Consider the following 14,605-nt stretch of genomic DNA (forward strand, 5'->3'; position numbering starts at 1 on the left):
AATTGCGTTGTGTGCCATTACATTGCTAGAGCTCTACTCTTGTGGCTTGTTATGGCCTATGGGGCTATATGATAAACTGCGCAGTAAGCCTACTTACAGAAGCTGAAATGTGTCCTGGTGCTGACTCAAGCCCTTCCTCAGGTGAAATCAAGGCAATGGAAGAAAACTGCACATCAGAGTATTCCACCAAAATGTGCAGTATTGATGTATGTGTGTGTGTGTGTGTGTGTGTGTGTGTGTGTGTGTGTGTGTGTGTGTGTGTGTGTGTGTGTGTGTGTGTGTGTGTGTGTGTGTGTGTGTGTGTGTGTGTGTGTGTGTGTGTGCACGCGCATGTTTTCTTGCAGTTGTTGCAAGTCTTCTCATACTTGGGTTGTCTGGGGCAACAAAGAAGGATACAGCAGGTATAGTCTCCATCATCACCACCACCACACATTCTGTTTCCGTGTTATTCCCTGGTTGTCAGATGATGGTTGATGTTTCATTCACCACAATTTCATGATTGTTGACTTATTCAATTCATTTCTTTTCAGTGAAAAACAATTCTGGAGTCAAGCCTGCAGGCCAATGTGGAACCTGGGTGAAAGAACCAGAAGGTGGACTCTTTACCTCTCCCAATTACCCCAACAAATACCCTCCAGAGACAGAGTGTGTCTACATCCTTGAAGGTAAAGATTCTCTTCAGCTTATTGATGCTTTGACTGTGCTGTGAAGCAAAGGTTTTCAAGAGGTCCGGGACCTCCACTTACATGAATCACTTGAACCCTAGTGCTGTGAGCTTGAGGTTTGGTGTAGAGGGAAAAAAGTGCAGACCAAGTACAGTGCCAATGGTCAGGTTTAGGGTTTTAAAGGAGCATTCAGTGATTTGGGTGATTTGGAAAACCACCCAGTCCGCCACGGTAACAAAATGTGCACATGCACACGCTCTACAGTGGGGGGGAAGTGCAACAGGCCAACAGCATGTGCACCAAGGCCAATCATGATTGGAGGAAGGCTCCTCTCATCCTGATTGGATGAAGGCTTTGCCACCCGCCACCTAAACTGAAACTAGGGTTTTTTGACCCCAGGGGCTCACTGGGGACAAGGAGGAACTCCTTATATGGTCAGCACACTCTATAGTTGGGAGGATTATCAAAAAAAAAAGAGAGAAAATAAGTGATATTTGAATGAAGTGAAATCACTGAATATACCTTTAAGTGGTTAAATGTCTGAAAATACACATTAGTATATATACGGTAGTATACTGTAGTCCGCACAACCAGTTTCTGCTCCCAGATATATCTTTGGTAAGTGGTAACGTTTCCAGCTGAAGCTCTTCCTCATACTATGAAAGTGTCTCTGAAAGAGTGTTGTCAAAGTCTATGAATCTATGAACACATTTAATCTCCAACATAATTGTATACAATGTGGAGTAGTAGAGGGTCCATGCTTCATCTCTCTCACCAAAGAGGTTCTTGGCTTGAAAAACATTGAGGGCACGCACGCACGCACGCACGCACGCACGCACGCACACGCACACACACACACACACACACACACACACACACACACTTTTGTATACAGTATGTGTATGGTGTGCAACTGCATGTATGCAGGTGTGTGTTTATGTATTTATGCGTACGTGTGTTGTATATTGTATGTGTATGTGTGTATATGCGTGTATAGAAATGCATTGTTGAGTAGTCTGTAAGATTTTAAGCCAACTGTTTGTTTTTTGCCTTAACAAAAAGTTGTAAAAATAGCTGTTTAAAGGCATTCAAACTAAACGAATCTATTATTTTGCATTGTACAGTGGTCTCCCTCAATTGTTTTTTGCACTCTCCACATTTTGTGTAATACATGTGCTGTGTAAAAACATACATCATCTCGTGAACAACAATTTATATGATTGGTTAGCCGATTTGCTCGTCTACATATGACGTAAATTTTCCCTTCATTGTCAATGGCATTAATGTTTGTGTTGACACAAACTTACGTCATATTTGGCGGACATTTGACCTAATTTCTCCTTTCATTGTCAATAGCAAATATTGAGACTTGTGGGGACAAAAGCTGTATATATGATGTCTACATATGACGTAAAATTTCTCTTCATTGTCAATGGCATTTAATGTTTGTGTGGCGAACACTTTGTGGGGACAAAAGCCCCACATAGCGCCCCTCAAATATAGAGAAATACTTTTTGTTTTGTCTGATATTCTCTTAGCAGCTGAAACACCCTTCAGGTTATTATGGGCAGGAAATCAGAGTCTAGTGATCAAGTGGGAGACTGTGCTGTAATAGCTTGAAATTAGAACATAAGGGTCCATTTTAGTCCGTTAATTCTTTGTGCCAGGAAATTATAGTTGATTAATCAGTGGAAAAGATCAGGTTAACCTGTAATTAGCCAAATTAATACATGGCATATCAACTGTATATAGAGACACTTATCACTGTTCTAGCAGCCAGAGTCTGAAATCATAGTTAATTGCATGGTAGCCCAAATAAGGATGAAGGCCTTCATTGAATGGGCGTGTGACCGATTATGAGATTGGATGAACGCTGATCAATGCATGAGTGCGTGATTCATATTTGACTCGTAATATTTGTTTTCCATCTCTTACTTTGTGTCTTGCAGCCCCACCAAGGCAGTGTATCGATCTCCATTTTGAAGAGAACTATTCTATAGAGTCCTCTTGGGAATGTAAATTTGACAACATCGAGGTACGGGATGGCCCCTTTGGCTTCTCCAGAATGATTGCCAAATACTGTGGTCTACACACCCCGCCTGACATCAGGAGCACCGGCCGATATCTTTGGATAAAATTTGTGACCGATGGTGAACTGGAGGCAGTGGGATTTTCAGCAAGTTACAACTTCACTGCAGGTAAATTTGGATTTCTCTCTTTTTTCTTTTTTTTACAGGTGGCTTGAAAAGACGGCTTTCAACAAATACCGAAAGGTAGTCTAGTGGCGATGTAGTGGCGAGATTTTCATGATTGGCTGGCCTCCACGCCAATGGGAGACTAAGGGCCGATTCATACTCCTATTTTAGAGCCGAATAAAAGTCGGTTCGGCTCTGTAGAGCCTACAATGTGACGTCATTTGAGGTTCGGGGGGGGGGCGGGTACCGTCCTAAAGTCGGCTCTTCGGTGCTACTGAAAATCTCTGACGAGCCGAAATCATTTCGGCACTACAGCGCCGAAACAGCGGTAAAATAGGAGTATGAATCGGCCCTAAGACTTACGGCCAATGGGAGACTAAGCCTTACGGCCAATGGGAGATTAAGCCCTATACGACCCGTTCAGACCAAAAAACAACCTCTGAGACAAGCAACCACCTGTAAATTACATTTTATTTCTTGTTTTTGAGTGGTGCAACCACTCCAAGGAACAGCAATGTCCGTCCTAACCTATGTGACTATGTCCTAACCTATGTGAATATCTTCCTATGTGACTATATGTTTAGAGTACCAGTAGAGGCAAAAGTGGCGCTGTTTTGCCAGAAACAGAGAGAGAGAGATAGTGTTGCACTGTTGCCTGCTAATTACAGAGAGAGAGAGAGACAGAGAGAGAGGCAGGGGAGTGGGGAGTTGCACCACTCAGTTCACACGGATGTGATTTTTTTCTTACGTTGATATGATATTCTCTACCCATCTCACCTTACACATGGCTGCACCAAGAAGGCTACATTGTCATTCATGGAATTCAATGGGCAGACCTCATTGATTGTCTGTGCAGACACATGCAAAGAATACATATTATAAGAGATATTTCCATTTCATGTTACTGTCATTGACATGTGGCCAGCAGTGTGACCTGGAATATTACTATAGGGGACGGGTGTATCACAATATGTTTGGCGGCTTGGCCAAACATCTCGATATTGTGACGATACTGTAGTATCGTATTCTGACAATATCATTTTCTCACTCACTTTAATGATGGAGAAGTGTGGAGATGTGTCCAATGAGCCTCTTACCCCTGGCCAAAAATACATATTTTATAATCTGAGTTCAGGGCCCAGAGGACATAAGGGAACATGTTGGGCTAATCTCTATGGTCCAGCACAATCTCAGTAATTATCAGCATGTACAAGACGTTGGCCCTTGTCATTTCCATAACCTTTTGGCTTGACATCGCATTACTGAGGCAACATCGAGGACTGATGACAAGGCATCAGGGCACAGCTGATGATGTAATATTCCTCCACCTAACCTGTGGTTTGATAATTCTGTCAATTTTATTGTCTGAGGTTGAGGCTTGAATTGAAAGTGCCAGTGCCAGGTCGAGGACACATGAAAGGAATCCACTTTCAATTATATGAACCCCCGGCCTAAATTCCTAGAACGTGCTGTCCTTAATTAGAAACTGTATATAAACAAGATGAATGTTAGACACATGAACCCTAGCGTGCCTATTCTGGGCATGTCGTAATAGGTGTGCGTTCGGTGAAACTAGGTGACCATCTGACTATAAATGCACCATGTCTCTGTCTGTACGTACGTCTGTACGTTTGTTCATCTGTAATGCACGTAACTCGAGTACTGTTCGCCCCACTGACCTCAAATTCGACACACGCGTTCCACACCCCCACAGGGAGTGTAGTGCCTGGTGTCGAGTCGGTCGGACCCACGGTTGTCCAGAACCGCCACAAAAGGCCTCTGCCCGGGCTCTGGACAGGGCCCCTGCCCAGGCTCCATATATGGAGCTGGCCTGTTCTGACACTCCATATTTGGGCATGCCTGACACAGAACTCCATACTGTATATAGGAATGAAGGGACACAGAGAGACAGATACAGAAATCTCCATATATGGGAATTGGGAATAAAACAGACACAGACAGATGGGTGGAGCAGATACTCTGACATGGGTACAACGGGTATTGCATAGCCGGGTGGGGCATGGATCTCCAACTTCCATTGTTACTAGTGTACTCTGTGCTCTACAGCCGGGCACCAGTCTAGTTGGTCTAAAATAGCCATTCTAAAACGGTTAGTCCCAATACTTGATTATGATTGGCTGGTTACCGTCACGTGACCGTTGTAAATTTCACCGATAACCCACACCTTCAATCACTTTATATCATTCACAGCTGATTCTGCATCTCTGTAGCTGTACTGGGGAAGGGGAGTGCTTGATTGCCTTACGAACCCATGCCGTGCGGGTGTCTAAGCACCACCCGGCTCATATGACTGTGAATGTGTGGCGTGGCTCCAGGCAGCCCCGTAAAGACATCAAGCGCTATTCTCCCGTCACATAGTCTACTTGCCGAGCAAAACAAGGAAGTGATGTGGCTCGCTCTGGTGGCGCAAAGCGTAGCTACTTTGGTGAATTTAATAGTTTTATTAGGTTAATATTGCTATATGTTTTTAACCGTTTTAGAAAAGCAATAAGCCGCTCGAGGCCCCAGCTTATCAGGTATTTTACAATGGCTGGGAGGTAGAAAACCCTCCGCTGCGCGTCGGGTCTGCCTACACCTCCCAGCCATTGTAAAATACCCGATAACCTGAGACCTCTCGTGGCTTATTGCTTAAATCGACTATTTTTGGCCCCGGTCAATGAAGTACAGTATAGTCCAGGGTTTAGATGGTCAAAGGGCCATCTGTGTGATCTGGCATGTTTATCCCATTGATTATGACTCATTACAATTCACATAAATAACGACCATTTTCCAAAGCATTGTCAACCGTAGTTTATTTCGTTTTCAGTAATTTAAAGGTTTTAGATTCCATTCATTTCAGAATTGTATGAAAATCTGCTTGCCGAGACCTACAACTGAGATAGGTAATCCGTTTATTTTTTGGTTAAAGTCAATTATATTATCGTTGCGTTAAACATTAATTATTTGTAAAAGTCTAGCTGATAATCCCTGGAGACATGATTGATTGATTGATTGATTGATTGATTGATTGATTCATTCATTCATTATTGATTCATTATTCTTGATTTACAAACGCAAACATCCATGATTTAACCCATTTTGGGCGGGAACCCCTTTTGGTGTTAGCATTATGTTATGCTTTAGCTATTGAAAAATAGCAGATCTACAAGCTCATAGCGCGCCACCGAGTGGCGCGCTACGAGCTTGTAGGTCTGCTATTTTTGAAAAATCGAAGAACGACTGACATAGAAACATAGCTTTTTCAGAAAACTGTCAGGATGTAGAAGACATTTTTAGAATCTGATCTCAGGTCAAAGTGCAGTGAGGTTTAGCCAACACTGACTCAATCATTTTGTGTAATTTCAGAGAAAATTTGAACAAAAGTTTAATTGAATAATAAAGCCATTAATGGAAAATGTATGTATGGGGGGAAGCTACAGCTGAATGGACAGTGACAACGGTCTGGTCCTTTAAAGTGAAATGGCATGTCATTGTTGATTTATGACATTGTCATAAACTATAAGGCCTCCCACCAGTATCCCTTTAATGGACTGGTGTCTTCCTCTCTGGAGCAGAGTGATTGCCATATTGACTAATGACAATGGAGCTGTTGAGGTGAAGAGTGCACGGAGTGATTTATATCGATAGTAAAGCCCATGCCTATGTTTTTATAGAGAAGAAAAAATTGTCAAGCTCTAAATTATTTTTTTTAGCAAAAGGCCGATGCACGCCTCAGAAGGCTAGTGACAGGTGCGTAGGGCAATAAAGCATACTTAAAAAGGTTATCTTTGAAAAACAAAGAAGGGTCTCGCACACTGTCAGAAAACAGACATTGTCTGTCCTGATGAAGGTCGAATAGACCGAAACGTTGAATAAAGAGCAACATTTTTGGCAAGTTTTCTGACAGTGTGCGGGAGACCCTTCTTTGTTTTTCAAAGATAACCTTTTTAAGCTAAAAAATGAATGAAAATAGTTTGATATAAGGGGTGAAAAAGCATCAATCTGGGGCGCCCGGCGCCCACTGGGCTTGTGGTCCAGGCTTCAAGCCACATATAGGCTCTGGCCTGACGAGTCCCGTTCGTGATGACCTTTGCTGCATGTCTCTCCCTTTCTCTCCCTCCCACTTTGCTGTCTATCTTCACTAATAACTATCAATAAAGGCAAAAAGACAAAAACAAATCTTGTAAAAAAAAGAAGAAGAAAAAGCATCAATCTTACGTTTTCCTATAAAGTGCTAATGAAATATTGTTTTAGAGTAAAAAAAAAAAACGGACTTCCATCTTAATAAGAAGTATTGGCATATATTTTACATAATTAACATAGATAAAAGTCCCAATTCCGCTACAAGTGGCTCCCATGCAGACAGTATGCAGCTGCACTGCTAAAGCATGCTAACCAATTCACACACAGCCCTCTGATGAATGAAAAGGTGCAAGAGAGAAACGACTAACAAAGGCGCCTGGAATCAGTGATGCAAGCGAGATACCAGCTCTTCTCTGTTTTCCCACCCATTTTGGGATTAGAGAGATAAAACCTTTTATGAGAACTGCCGCCCCTTCAGGTTTTCTGCAAATACCCCTGCAGAGCTTCACGGCCATAATGACTAGTGCATGTAGTATTATAGCAGCTATAGTGAATGAGAAGGGCAGAAGGAATCTCACACGCACCAGCCCAGCCTGAGTCATCACATATTCGGAGGCACTCCAAGGAGTCGCACGGAGCTGTAGCACATTAATTTGATTTGTATCTGACAGCCGTGTTGTTGATGGGAGTACGATGTACAAGAAGCACCAGCGTTGAGTTAAAACTGAAGAATATATATAGCACTGCAACACTGGTTACACCGTCGATGTTCAAAGATTTACGTATCTTATACAATATGCCTTCTACTTGGACAATGTGTGCATCTTTAAACCACTGTCCCACCCCACGTCAGGTTGTGTGGGGATAGGAGTCTATTCGGGGTGAAATAAGAAATGTAAGGCAAAAATTATGAGCGGAGCCACTGTATTCACTGAATTAATTCAAATTAAGGCAGCTGTAAAGATGGATAATAGATGGATGATTGTATTTTGTCATTGAACACAAGTGTACAACAAAAATGTCTTTGGTGGCATCTTAAAGGGGCATTCCACTCATTTTCAACATTTTACTATGTCATTAATATACCTTAGAGCTGTTGTGTGGAAATAATAAAAAGTCCCCCCATTCTGTTTTTCCTAGAACTGGAGATCTGAAAAAAAGATTTTTTTCATACTTACAGTTCTAGGAAACACAGAATGGGGGGACTTTTTTTTATTATTTCCAACAGCTCTAAGGTATATTAATGACATAGTAAAATGTTGAAAATTAGTGGAATGCCCCTTTAATGTCATCAATCCAATGCAAAACAGAGCAATATAATGCATAGATGGTAGCAACATAGGTACTAATAAAGATACTCAATAATCAGACTTTTAATCAACTGTGTTTGGGTTTTGAATAGCTGCAGTAGATTCCATCTGGTCAGCTGCATTCATGACTCACCGTCGTTTTTGTGACTGATGGCCGAACCTTGCACTGGGGCCAGGAATTACCCACCTGTGCCTGTGCCACACTCCCCAAACCATCAAGCATACTGCTCCTTTTTTCTCTAGAGTACTGTACATGCTTCATAGTCTCTGTGTTCTCTTGCAGGCTTAAGAATACGTGTATTATTGAGTGTAGCCTAGCGGACCCAGCTGGCCATGAAAGGGTGAAGCCAACTGAAGAGTTTTGAACCAGTTTTATTTATATCTCAACGTGGAAACTACAAAAAAATAATAATACACGCAACAATGCAAATCAATAATCCATAAACACAAATGGCACCATAATACAATACACGTAATGCATATACCATATAGCCTGCCCTACATAATCATCATTAGAAAAATGCATAAGCCGCATAACAAAGTCCAACAATAAGGCCAATATAAACGGTACGAGTAACAAGAGCAATCAGAAATATACCTTGTCCCCCTTTCAGCTGGGCACTCGACGCTTATTGACCATTGACCATAGTTCCATTGGCAATATAACATTCAACCATTAAACTCTATACAGATTTCATGTCGGAATACCGTATATTACCAAATAGTAGCCTGGGCTGTTAATATGCAAAATCGATAGCCTACACTTTATATATTTTTTCAAAGGTTCGACCTTATAGATAAAAAAAATACATGTGCTCAGTTTTGTAATGAATTCATTTTCAACTATTTGAATAAAGGTCAGTGAAATTAACCGCTGGGAAAATCCCTAATTGAGAGAGTGTAGGCATAACAAGCGCACCACCGCTCAGTGCATGAAATATAGGCTGCATGGCTAACAGGGCTTGGGCTTCACCCTGCCATCTCTCTCCATATCGTTTGATGAAGGAATATAAAAAAACAAGAGTTATACACCCAATGAAAATATGAGTAGTATAGACCACTTGGAATTATAACAATCGGTTGAGGATTGCCTGAGTATGGAACGAGTTAAATCTCAACTTTTTGCGTTGAGCTGAGGACTTCGTGGTGGTGGTGTTTTACCTATACCTGTGAGGACCTCCGCTTGAATTCATGGTGAGTGGCGCTGGCGCACGCCGCGCACCAAACATGGAAGATCTGCAAGCTCATAACACGCTGTCGATGCAACACTTGGAGCTTGTAGATACACGGATGACAATAAACATTTCACAGAATACATACCACTTTGAATTAAAACAATTGGTTGTGCATAGGCTGAGTATATGGCACTTATGAAACTATAGCCTAGATTTATTTTGGGGATGTGGAGGACTTTGTTGTTGTGCTAATTTGTGAGGCCACGGTGAGTGGCCATAGGAGATCTGCAAACTCAACACGCTGTATATAATAATATAAATGAGGCTGACTAAGTTTGCAAATAACGGCCCATGGGCGGCTATTTGAGTAAGGGCTGTTATTTGGAAATATACGGTAATTTGCATGATTTGACGCCACTCACAAAGTCACAATCCTTCACTGTGCGCTTTCCCATCTGTTCCGTTCCATCCCGAACACATGACAAACAAACATTTCCTGTTGGGCCGGCTTTGAATCATCATTTGGTCCCAGTGGGTTAGTGTACTTCCGGTATTTCCGGAAGATTTTTCAAAATAAAGGCTTTTCCATTCCGGGTCCGTTACATTGAGCACACCATTAGCGAGAAAAGTTCTGTAAGGGGCTGTGTCCAGTTGTCCACTCCTCAGGAAGCATTTCTTCTTGAGCTGCCAGCGCTGTTCTGTCATGCAGTTCAGTCTTCGCTAAAAACGCGATAGGAGCGCTCCTCTTTCTAGCCCCATGCAATGCATATGAGCACTCTCTGCCCTATGGTCCCCTTAAGTAGAAACAAGAATTACACACGTGTCATTAACAGCCAGGTGAAACAAGCGGTCTCCGTTGTGCACCTTTTTTTTTTTCTTTTTTTTTTTAAAGATATTTTTTTTGCGGGAGAAAGATGGGGGAAGACATGCAGTAAAGGCCGTGTCGGGCTCGGGAGTCGAACCTGCGGCACACTGCGACTGGATTACCAGTCGGGTGCCCAGACGGTTACGCCACCGCCTGGGCCTGCACCTTTGTTTTTGCCAGGAACGTGTATGTTGTTTCTCTGTCACAACCTCCCTGCTGTTGGTTTCGTTCGTTTCCGACGTTCTTCTGTTGGTGCAATCACTGTGTTTTGTTATGCCTTTCCTGTATAGCTCTAGACAGAGTTAGCTCATAACATTAGCAGCTGTTGTCAGTGGCTCGCGTCACGCTGCAGCATTTCAGACTCTGGGTTGAGACCATGGAGTTATAATATATCTAGAGAGCAGATGAGGAGCAACACCCCCCACCCCCCCTGCTATTCACTTCAATGGAAGTCTGGAGGCTTGGTTGAGACTTACGCCAGTATGGTGTCAGACTCCCATTGGCTTTGCCTCTTAAGCCCCAATCCCCCGTCGGCGGGGGCAGCGGCTGTCCACCTCATGAACCGCTCTCAGCGGGTAAATGGGGCTGGTCAAGGTCTCAGCTTCCAACTCCGATATTTTTTATTTTCCCTCCTGGACCCCCCTGGGGTTTAAGAGGTTGCGGCGTTTCAGAGTATGGGGTCAGACTCGGGGCAGCCAATCATGACTAGGTCCGGGTCGCGCAAAAGTCGCCATACGTCGCCATAGACAACAGCAGCGATCATAAGCCAGGTTTCACCTGGCAAAAAATTTAAATATCACTTTCGTATGCAATGGGTTGGAGCAACACACCCACACGTAGCAAACATTGAGTGGAGGGTCTCACTCAGTGCATGTGTATAGCACAGGGGTCGGCAACCCAAGTTGTTGAAAGAGCCATTTTCGACCAAAAATAAATTCAAAATCTATATCTGGAGCCGCAAAGAAAATGTACGCATTATAATGCGGCTTGCCAAGCTTTATTATCTCCCGGGTTGCAACGAAACTAGCAGAATTTAGCATGCTTTCCCTGGAAATGTCTTTCAAAGTTACTTTTTTTGTTGGTTGATAGCTTCTCACTGCAGATCAAACATACAGGCAGCCAATCTGCATTGGCTGTGAAGGCAAAAGCCTCTGTCCACGAACTGTTAAATCCTCTGTTTTTCGTCGGCTATCTTTCTTTTTCTACAGAGTAAACATTATACATTTCCATCGATTTTTTGTAATGCTACAGGGAGCCACTAGGGGTGTGCTCTAGAGCACACCCCTAGAGCACACCCCTAGTGGCTCCCTGTAGCATTACAAAAAGCCGCCTGTTGCAGACCCCTGGTATAGCATGTATATGTACTGTATGGAGGCAGCAGTGGCTCAGGAGGTTTAGCAACCGCCTATAGGACTTGATCCCCGGCTCCCCCTGAGTCATTGTGTCCTTGAGCAAGACATTGAACCCGTTGGTGTGTGAATGTGTGTGTGTGTGAATGGGTGTGTGTGTGTGTGTGAATGGGTGTGTGTGTGTGTGTGTGTGTGTGAATGGGTGAATGTAATGCACGACGTGTGAAGCACTTTGGAGAAAGTCGATATATATATGCACCAATTATCATTTACCATTATCCAAAGTGCCTCGACTGCAAAAAAAAAGAAGAAAAAAAAAGCTTTCTGTGGACATGGCCTCTATTACCACCTTGATGATGAGAAGCCCTTTTATCATAATTTCTGAAGGGCAACATTAAAGCAATACTGTTTCCATGTAGCCTTCATGCAGAATTATAGTTATGGTACATAGATTATGACCTCAGGCCTGGCTGCATCCACCCTCGCCTACAGCTGCTTGAACAATGTTTTTGTCATGGGTATTATATCATACTGGGATCTTTGACTGAAAAATGATAAACAATATATAATATATATATATATATATATATATATATATATATATATATAAACCAATATTTATATGCACACGAATAGGATGACACAGCGCTTTAACTTAATAACTATAGATTAACATTATCAACGAGGAACCACCAGGGCTACCAAAATGATAGTTAGCCTGACTCCAGACCATAGATGCTGCCCACTGATAGTCAGGCTAAGTCGCACTGCGATTTCCCCGAGACTGAGGGGATGGATGGAGCTGTCTGAGAACACGGCAGGTGGTGGTGGCAGGTCTTTAGCCTGGCTAATAAGCCAGACTCAAATCACACTGTCGTGTGGTATTTGAGTCTGGAGATGCTGTGTATGGATCTTGTTTCCTGGGGGGCGGGTTCAAACATTTTCTCTTTGACGCAATTGGTCAGAGCTACTGTCAGTCAAAGGTCTCAAGCATTGAACGTCACTGTACCAAAGCCCGCCCATATTGCATACCGTGTCCCGATTGGCCACACCAGTTCTCTGGTGTAGGAAATGGGCGTACAATTGAGCCTCTCCAGACCGTAATCCGCCGGCAGGCAATTTCTTTTTTGCCAACGGCTGATTCGGTCTGGCTTATTAGCCAGGCTAGCAGGTCTTGCCCTTGTTAGTAGCCTATGCGGCCATTCTGTGAAACATCATAAAATGTCCTTTCAAACGGGCAGAGATTAACGCGCCTAGTAATTCATTTTCAATAAGACCTGCGTTTCATTTCTGCAGAGAAGTCGAGGGGCAAGTACAGGGGCAATACAAGGGGCAAGTACAAGGGGCAATACAAGGGGCAAGTACAAGGGGCAATACAAGCGTTTATACGTGGGCGCGGTCCCGTCAAATTGTCGCGCGCATGATCGTTTTGTGCACATGCACACCGCGACTGGCCAGACCTGGATTCTGCTTTTTTTTTTTTAACTTGCTTTGTCGCGCCCCTCATGAACAGACCTGTCGTTGATCCAGGAGTGAGACGACAACGTCTGCATTAATCGATGCCCGTCTGAAAGTACCTGTACTGTTTTGGTTCCTTTGCCTAGAAACGGAATAATCCTGAGCCATACATTCTACCAAACCATCCGCACTGCAGTAGCCTCGTTTTAGTGGCCAAGTTTTGTTCACGTTTGACTTAGTAGTGAGTACTAGTCACTCAACAGTGACAGTTTACAGTGACAGTTCACGACATAGTGGCACTTGCTTGCACTGATTGGTCAATAGTCAGCTAGTCTTATTAGCCCGCTAGGGCTTATACCAGTTATCAGCCCACAGGCTGATGCGGCTTATAACCCTCTCTGTCCTTTGATTATTAGTGTTTATCACTCCCCAGACCCACAGCAAATAAAGGCTGAGTGTGTAATAACTATAAAATATGCATCATTCGCAATGCTGAGTATACAATATTATGAAATGTGAAGTGCAATGTAATGTATGAGTGCAATAAAGTAGGGCGTTATGAGGGAGAATATTTTATGGATCAGTAGAGTAGACTACATGGGGTACTGCATGTATGAATTTGCATGTCTGTGTGCCTGCGAGCATTGTGTGTGTAGTGTACAGTGTGTAGTGTACAGTGCATTACACACATTACACACATTACATGTGTAGTGTACAGTGCATGTAGTGTACGAGCATTGTGTGTGTAGTGTACTGTGTGTAGTGTGTAGTGTACTGTGTGTAGTGTACAGTGTGTCTGTCTGTGCTGCCTCGTGTAAGAGGAAAGCCACAGTCTTTAGATACATTGCTCTCCAGGTCAGTGTAGGGCGCTATATGACCTTCAGACCCCCTGGACTGGGAGATTAAGTGGTTTTCCAACACAGCAAGCTGTCGTTGGGGCAAATAAAAGCTGTATGTCAACTGTGCCACACCCCCCCCCCCCATCTCCCCCCCTCCGTATCGTTTCGTTTCCCTCTGCCCCTCAATCTCTGATCATTGGCTGCTTGAAGAGCCAAGGCCAGCCAGTGGGACAGATGCTGCTATTTTGTCTGCACTGTGTCTGTGTGTGATATGTTGATGCGAGGATTGCTGGATGCTGTTGTTTGGATGAAATACTAAGTGAATAAAGAACTTATGTGGCCCCCTGAACTTTCAACTGCCTCTGGAGATGCTGCAATGGAAATCCATCTTGTGGTCTGGGGTTGAGTTTATTGATGGCATATCTTCTATATAAGGCCTATGTGTGAGTAAGGAAAGATTTTCAGTTAGCTTTGTACAGCCTAAATCTTGATTAAAATTTGGTGGGAAATCTTCTCGCCCATTTAAGCCCTATAGTCTTTGTTATAAGTAACAAGTAGTTAAAATATCTACTTCCGCCGTAGTCTGAAAACCCACCTCTTCAGACTCCACCATGGCCCGTAGCACTTGCCCTAGCCTAGCCCCTTAGATAGCACTTATGTAGACTT

The 14,605-nt window shown here is 43.3% G+C and overlaps 1 protein-coding gene across 1 annotated transcript in view; it reads left to right on the plus strand.

The window, feature by feature from the left end:
* The first annotated feature begins 547 nt into the window (after nucleotides 1-547).
* The window catches only part of neto1l (neuropilin (NRP) and tolloid (TLL)-like 1, like), a 127,644-nt gene continuing 113,586 nt past the window's right edge, over nucleotides 548-14,605 (plus strand). The window contains exons 1-2 of the mRNA XM_079489024.1: nucleotides 548-665; nucleotides 2,615-2,863. Coding sequence (XP_079345150.1) covers nucleotides 2,731-2,863 — 133 coding nt within the window. The 5' untranslated portion in view covers nucleotides 548-665; nucleotides 2,615-2,730. The remainder of the gene's footprint in view (nucleotides 666-2,614; nucleotides 2,864-14,605) is intronic.

Source organism: Electrona antarctica, assembly GCF_951216825.1.
Source record: "Electrona antarctica genome assembly, chromosome: 20".
In the NCBI taxonomy this organism is placed as follows: Eukaryota; Metazoa; Chordata; class Actinopteri; order Myctophiformes; family Myctophidae; genus Electrona; species Electrona antarctica.